Source organism: Rhagoletis zephyria, unplaced genomic scaffold (genome assembly GCF_001687245.7).
Source record: "Rhagoletis zephyria isolate East Lansing unplaced genomic scaffold, Rhagoletis_zephyria_1.1 Rzeph_scaffold_05192, whole genome shotgun sequence".
NCBI lineage: Eukaryota > Metazoa > Arthropoda > Insecta > Diptera > Tephritidae > Rhagoletis > Rhagoletis zephyria.
Window position 1 is genome coordinate 18,937 of NW_016162275.1, and position 8,076 is coordinate 27,012.

Consider the following 8,076-nt stretch of genomic DNA (forward strand, 5'->3'; position numbering starts at 1 on the left):
CGGAGGAACTGGTTTTCGACGGAGCTGGCTGGCAGAAAGGCTTAAAGGTTGTTGGCTGTGACAACAGAAAGTCGCTAGACTTCCTAACGCGGGTGGTTTGCTGCCTGAACGCACTCTGGCCGGGCGCTTGGCTCGAGATCATACCTCGCTCAAGGGTCCCAGTACGTCCAATTATCTCAGTGTGGATTCCGCCACCGGTTCCGGCTACGGAGGAAATACTGAAGTTGATTGGGCGTTAGAAGCCATTACTGGGGTTATATGGTTACTGTATGTACATTCCAACGACTGTAGGTAAGTGTATACTAGCTAAAAAAAGATATTAATCTCCTTCTTTTCGTCAAATACAGCAACGGAGATATCACAACGGTTGAGGAGCAACCACCATTAGTTGCTTTCCGACAGCTTGTGGCGCATGCTCAAGCACGCAGGATGGACCTGGTAATTGGTTGTGACGCAAATAGACATCATGAATTTTGGCGAAGCTGAGCCACTAATATTAGGGGGAGTCTATTTTGACTTTATTCTTTCCAATAACCTAGTCATATGTAACAAGAGTAATAAGCCAACGTTCCGTAATAGGATTAAGGAAGAATTTATGGGTATAACACTGGTCACTGTCTCAGCTAAAGCGAGGATAAATGAGTTGAGGGTATCGGACACGTGTTCCTTTTTGGATTACAGCAGGATACTCTTCACAATAGATTCTGAGGTAGCAGTATCACGACCTTTTAGGAATCCGAAAAAAACGAATTGGAAAACTCTCCCTGAATTACCGTCGAACACACTAAGCTCGATGAAAACCGAAGTTAGACGGTGAAATGCTAATCTTGATAGGGCAGTTAATCGTCTAAACGCGATCCTGGCCAAGTGCTTCGAGCAGAGTTGTCCTATATCTCAGCCACGATCAAAGCCCAAGCCGGTATGGTGGGGCGAAGAACTGGGTCAACGCAGATCGATGACACGGAAGCTCTTCAACAAGGCTAAACGCAGCCGACGCACAGTGCTTCCCTTACATGTAAAACGTGGGCAAAAATAGAATTATGGACGGATTTAAATCAAAATTCGCTTCTTGGTAAAACTGCGGACGCTTAATCAAAAAAATTCAAGAATTCATGGCTTTGGATAGCTTTTATAATTTCACTGCAAATGCAGTTTGAAGTTGGAAATTTGGGTTCTTGCGGCGTTTACATAGGTATGTACATATAGTTCGTTTTATTTTCAAAAGTGAGGAGTCAAATCACAGGGCTTGGCCTGCAGATGTGCAATAAAGTTTTATTTTTTGAAACGGGTTGCCACCTGTTAAAAATTTTATTAAAATTATTTAATAAGTTAAATGAATTAGATATTGCAATATGGGAATCAATTGAAATGGTTTTGAAAATGCTTTACTTCTAAATTACCCGTAGAAGGATTGCCGCATGTTTAAAAAATTAAATTCACTATAACTAAGGGAATAAGGTAAGTGAAATATGTATATCAATATGGTTATCACACAAAAGAAAAAATTGGACATATTTAGCAAGAAATAAGTGACGAATAAAAACATTATTGAGTTAATTTAAGAGTCCAGTAATTTAAAAGGAATGTAATCAGAACAAATCACTGATTGACAATGCATGTATGTATTTGTAATAACCAGGGAACGGATTTTTAGGACCTAAAAACCTATAAAAAAGGCAAAATAAAATAACGAAATAGGCTGAAAAAGGCAAAATAAAATAGCGAAAAAGGCAGGAAAAGGCACTAGGTATTGCAAAAAAAGCAAAATAAGGCACTAAAAAGACAGAAAATACGAAGAACAATCAAAAAATACATTTATTTTAGAAATGTTTATATTACAAGTAAAAAGAGAAAAACTATGAACTAGTTTCATTATATGAAAAATTTGTACTTTGAATCTTTGACTATTTTATCCTTTCGAGTTTCTAACTCATAAAACTTTAATCTGTATAGTTGTAGTAACATTGAACCACAAGATGCATTTTGAAGTTTTCTGGCAGCATTTTCATTCGATTTTCGCGAAGAAAAGCCTTAAATATACTAAATGCGTGCTTGACGTAAGTTGATACAAGCGGCGCCCAATTTAAATAAGGAACGTTTGAAATGTTCATATTATCAGGAATAAGGGCGTTTTCCTCGCCCTTTACAATTTTATCCACACCCCATATTGTCTCCAAGCCTTCGCTAGCTGAGAAAACTGCTTTGATTTTTCCAACACCAATTTGGCAAGAGGTCTGTGCGCTTCTATAAGCCGCGTGGGCAATGTGTATATTTTTTAATCTTTGAAAAACAATTTTAAATGCTATAATCACTTTTTTAAAGGTAGAAAAGCCAAAAAAAGGCAAATATCTTAAAAAAGGCAACATCAAATGTGTATATATGGAATCAGGGAAAGCTAAATCGTGGACATTCTTAATCGAATATACTCTATCTCTTTAGCAGAAAAAAAGGCAATTTCCATAAAATCCGTTCCCTGGTAATAACATAACAAATACGATGTCATAAACCTTTGGTTTGACACAATTATTATTTTAGTTTAACTAAATTTGACTTCACAAACAGGCGGCAACCGTCTTCGTAATATTTGCAAGCTAAAACCTTTTTAAAACGCTTTCGCCTGACTCCCACATATACCTATCTATTTCAATTACCTAGTTCCTTTAATTCAATAGTTTTTTAATTTTTTAAACAGGTGTCAACTCTTTACATGTATTTAAGAAATAAACCCTTTTCATGCACATTTCGATTGATACCCAACTCTTAATAGTTCATTTAACTTATTAAAAAATTTGAATTTAATTTTTAAACAGGTGGCAACTCTTAAAAAAATAAGCCTCTATTAGGTTCATTCCTTATCTTTTTGGACTAAAATCTGAAAAGTGTCAAAATGCCAGAGCGTAAGGAAAATGCGCTCACTAAAAGAGAATAACAGGAAAAGTAAAGGAACGCAAAAAACCAAATTTCTAGTCCAAAGAATGGCAACAACAAAACTAACGTCAAATAAGAACAGAAATGTATGTACAAAACACATTCACACAAGCACAAGCACAATAAACACTTGCTATATCAATTATTTTTTGCCTCCTTCCAATTTCAATTCATTTCTTTTACTTTTTAGATTATTCTCACTTTTTGCGTATTCTTTAATTTCCGTTAATTTAAATTCAGTTGAGTTTGACACTTTTCAGGATTTTGCCAGAAAAAATTCTTCTGACTAAATCTGACTACTTCGGACTGATGAGAGTCACTCTCACTGACTGTTGCTCTCTCATTTTTGCTGTCATTTCCGAGTTAAGGAACGCTTTTTGGACTAAATCTGACTACTTCGGACTTTTTCTGACTATTTCTGGGAGATAAGGAACGCTCCTATTATCTAGAGTTCAAACTTTTTATTCTGACACTTCATTTTTGAAAATAGAACAAATCGTGCAGATCTGTTGGCACTGCGGTTGCCAGACGTACTGATTTTATCAGTACAGTACTGACTTTTCAACTTTCGTACTGATTTTATTCATTCCTTCAGTCAGTACGCTAATGTCCTGATTTTTTTAAATTTGTACTGATTTGTACTGATTTTTCAATTCTGAGCAATCAAATTTGTAATAGGGTTCTTTCCAACGGGCTTGGTACGCGGTAACTCGGTGATCGGTAATTTACCCCATGTATTTTGTCTGTGTAATATTATTTTACAAAAAAAAAAAAATACTTTACGATTTGCTTAAGATTTTTACATAACGTTGGAACTTTCTTAAAATTTACTGTAAAAAGTAAGAAGAGAATAATTTAATTATAGTTGACATGTTTTACGTAATGTTTAAAATGCGCAAGAAATTAATACAAAAGAGCAATCATTTTATGTGCATATTGCGGGTCATTACCTACCAGTTGCGATAATATCATGGCGTATAATTTATTTAAAAAGAGGGCTGACGTTTTTTGTCGAGTGTTGTTAGATATCTCGAAAATAACCTTCAGTTTAATAACAACAAATTTGAATAATTGAATGGCTTTGCCTACAACTTACAATTCGTTTTTCTCAATTTACAGACTCAATTTAGATACTCTTTTTGGAGAATTCTTAGGCCCTTATTACGAGTTGCATTCGATTTTCGATCTTCGCTGACTATCGAAGATCGAAAATCGAGAGTGAAATTCGTATAATGAGCTTCGCAAGCGTGTCGAAATTTTCGTTGAGTATCGAATTTTCTGTCGAACAGAATTTTGCTTTCGTTGGTGTAGCGAAGTGTTAGAAAATTATGAAAAAATGTATGGTTTTGCATTTGTTTTCTTAATTTTTGGCGGCTAGACATTAATTTTAAACAATTATTATTAATTTTCTGCAATTCTAACGTCGTGAATACTAAGCACAAGCTCGAAAGGCTGGTTTTACTTATGAAATAAAATCCCAATACTCTGTTGTCACGATCACAAAATCATTGAGCTGTTGATAGTTTTAATATATTTTAAATAGATTTGGGTCACAAAATTTCCTAAATATGAGGCATTCTTTTTCATATCGGACACCAAATTTGGTGTCACAATTTCGATTGGCTTCAAATTTTTTTATTGGTTTTATACATGAAATAAGCTAACACGTCTGTCAAAATTTGCATTTTTTCGTGATTCTGACTAATCATGTACTCCTTCAAATCCTTATATCTCGGGTTCTGCCCATCGTAGAGACTTCATCTTAACGTCGTTTTATTTCTATATATAAGGTGATCAATATTAACAGTTGAACTTTTTGAAGTTGATTTGCATAGTGAAGACCAGTAAATTAGGGATTTAGAATTATACCATCGTAATCCTTGTTTAATTCTCTATAAAAAACATTTTCCCAAAAAAATGGGGGGGTTTCAAGAACTATTTTTAAAATATTTTTCTTTATGACGAGATGGTTTATTTTGTGAGAATCAATAATTTTTTGTAATTTGTTTTCCAAAACTTATGTAGAGATATATTTAGTAAGGTGTTAAACATCGTGTTTTTGCAAGAATTTAAATTTTATTGCAGATTCCGATAGAATACCTTTCCAGGTATATTAATTGTACGGTAAGATTTTTCTTTAAGGCGACAAACCCCTAAAAATGGGGGTGGCAATTGTAGGACTAAAGAGTGCCAAACGCAGATTTTATTGCGGAGTTCGGAAGAATATCGCTTTGTTGTTCCACAACTTTTTCAATCAAAGAATATTCTAGAAATGGGCGTGGCTAAATTAAAACCTAAGTTAAAAAATTTAGACTTTATTGTGGATTTCGCCAGAATATGGATTGAAAAAGTTGTGGAACAACATTAATGAAGCGATATTCTGCCGAAATCCGCAATAAAATCTGCGGTTTGTTAATTTTAGTCCTGCAATTGCCACGCCCATTTCTAGGGGTTTGTCGCCTTAAAGAAAAATCATGCCATACAAATATTATATCTGGATAGGTATTCTATCGGAATCCGCAATAAAAATTTACTTTTTGCAAAAACCCGATGATTAACACCTTACCAAATATATCTTAACATAAGTTTTCGAAAAAAAAATAAAAAAAATTGTTGATTCTCACAAAATAAGCCATCTCGTCATAAAGAAAAATATTTTAAAAATAGTTCTTGAAAACCCCTCATTTTTTTAAACCACGTTTTTTTATAGAGGATTACGATAGTAGAATTTTAAATCCCTAATTTATTGGTCTTCACTATTCAAATCAACTTCAAAATGTTCAACTGTTAGCAGCTAAGTTAGCTTTAGGACAATCTTGACCATCTTATATATAGAAATATCAAGCCCGTTTCTTAGCCTTAAAATGACGTTAAGATCAAGTCTCTACGATCAGCAGAGCCCGAGATATAACAATTTGAAGAAGTACATGATTAGTCAAAATCACGAATAAATGCAAACTTTGACAGATCTTATTTTCGAAGAAAAAAAGAAGAAAAAGAATCCTCGAACACGTTTAGCTTATTCCTTATATAGAACCCACAGAAAAAATTTGAAGCGAATCGGAGACATGAAATTATTTTTTTTACGAAATCCCTCCGACTAAAAAAGAATGGCTCATATATTGTATGTCAAAATATATTCGAAAGACTACTCTTAAACTCTCTCAAATATTTTCTGCTCCTGGCCAGTTTTCTAAACTCTCTTCCTCTGAATCGTTGAAGCAGAACTCCGTTGTAATAATTTTTACGTTTTTTAAAGTCGCTTTCTTTTTTATTTCATTTTAATTTGCACAAATTTATATATCTACATACATACGTATGTCTAAGAACACTATTTAGTTTGCTCGATTTGTAAACAAAGATTCTCAGCGGTGAAAATATGCTATTGTGAACAACCTAAACAAGCGAAATTCACAATAGCGCTATTCTTCATCGAATGAGCGCCATAATACCAAATGAAAATTCGTTCGATCAGCACTCGACCACAGTCGAAGATCGAATGCAACTCATAATAGGGGCCTTAGTCTTTCAATGTTTTTGCGCAGTTGAAAAAATAATTTAGCCATGAGAAAATACGGATGCAGTCCTTAAATAGAAATATCTTTCCACAGTTTGAATAAATATGTAATTTTGTTTTTTTCAATACCACGTTCAAACGAAGCAGCTGAGTATAAAGTTTGCTTCGTGGCGAAAAGAGAGAGACCGACTTCTAATTAAAATTTTAGAAAGTCAACTTCAAATTAGAAGTAATTTTAAAATACATATAATGTTTAGAGTTCTTGGACTATTTAAACACTGAAAGTGGAAATGATCTCATTATTGCTATTAAAAAAATGTCATATATGTATATAAAATAACTAGCGGTACCCCGGTGTGCTTCTCTACACCAAATATTGAAAAATTAGTGAACAATCCTGGAATTTGTCTATATGAAAATTTATCATTTGTTTTATTTCAAAACCTTTGATTCTTTATTTTAAATTTTAATCCAACACATTTGGATACACAACATTTTTTGTTTTTCTTCATCTTGGGTATGAATAAATAAACAATTTGGAATGCCAACTCTTGAACGGGTCACGTATAGCTGCCCGTGCGAAAAGCACGGCGCCTCCAAATTCGATCCGCATACTTGAAGAGTTTGTCCTTGCGCCTTGTTGACGGACATGGCAAGTGCTATACGCACTGGGAATTGCAAACGCTTGAATCCAAACGTCATGTCTGTTGTTATCAGTGGAATACGCGGTATGAGCACAATTTCACCTTTTGCTTTGCCAGTCAGTATTGTTGCTTCAACTAAATTCGCCATCAATTGTTTTACTGCCAGTCTTGTGCCATTACACAGTTTTGGAGCATTTATATTCCATAGTAAAATAATTGATGAGCCGACCTTTAAATTCAAACAATGTGGTGGCATACCAGGCGGTTCCAATGAATTCAAAAATTCAACTGGATAATTCACTGCGTCATCTAGATTCATTGCACTATCAAGAGATTTATATATTGTCACTTCACCTGGCAATTTTTCTAAAATTTGATAATTGATTGAAATGACATGTACATTTTTTGGTGCCCGTATTGCACGTTCTCTCAACCAATCGTCATCCAGGTAATTTTGAGCAATATTTGGAAACACGCGTTCAATCAATTTTTCCTTTAATTGGAGAATTGTACAAAAATTCTTCGGTAATATAATCAAGCCATTTGTATTATCGATTTGAACTTTTCCATTTCCGATCTCTAACAATTGCTTCGAGAACCGATCTTCAGATTGATTATTGTACAACTGAACACGCATGTTTATGTGTAATGTCAATTTTTGCACATATCGCCACGGAGGGGAAAGACTTCAAGCATGCATTGATCTCATCTGCCGGTGTTGATCGTGGAATCACGGGCAATGTTTGTCGAAAGTCCCCAAAACAATCTGTTTTTGTTGTTTTTAAATCGTATATGTTTAAAAAAAATATTAATTACTAATTGAGAACTATATTGCAGCCTTGTTTATACTTGACTTAATTTATCCGGAGAAAAAATAGACACAGCACATCATAGCAACAATTTTTCACTATGTTTTCGGTTTCTCATGTATCTGCTGTTGTACCATATACTTGGTTCATGTTACAGACATAAACTGTCATATATCAT

At 34.1% G+C, this 8,076-nt stretch overlaps 1 protein-coding gene across 1 annotated transcript; it reads right to left on the minus strand.

Annotated features, from left to right (window-relative positions):
- Positions 1-7,060: 7,060 nt before the first annotated feature.
- On the minus strand, positions 7,061-7,726 carry LOC108371742 (uncharacterized; the record flags this gene model as incomplete). Its single annotated transcript, XM_017627348.1, has 1 exon — positions 7,061-7,726. A coding segment is annotated over exon 1 (666 nt), but the record flags the coding sequence as incomplete, so codon positions are not given.
- Positions 7,727-8,076: the final 350 nt, after the last annotated feature.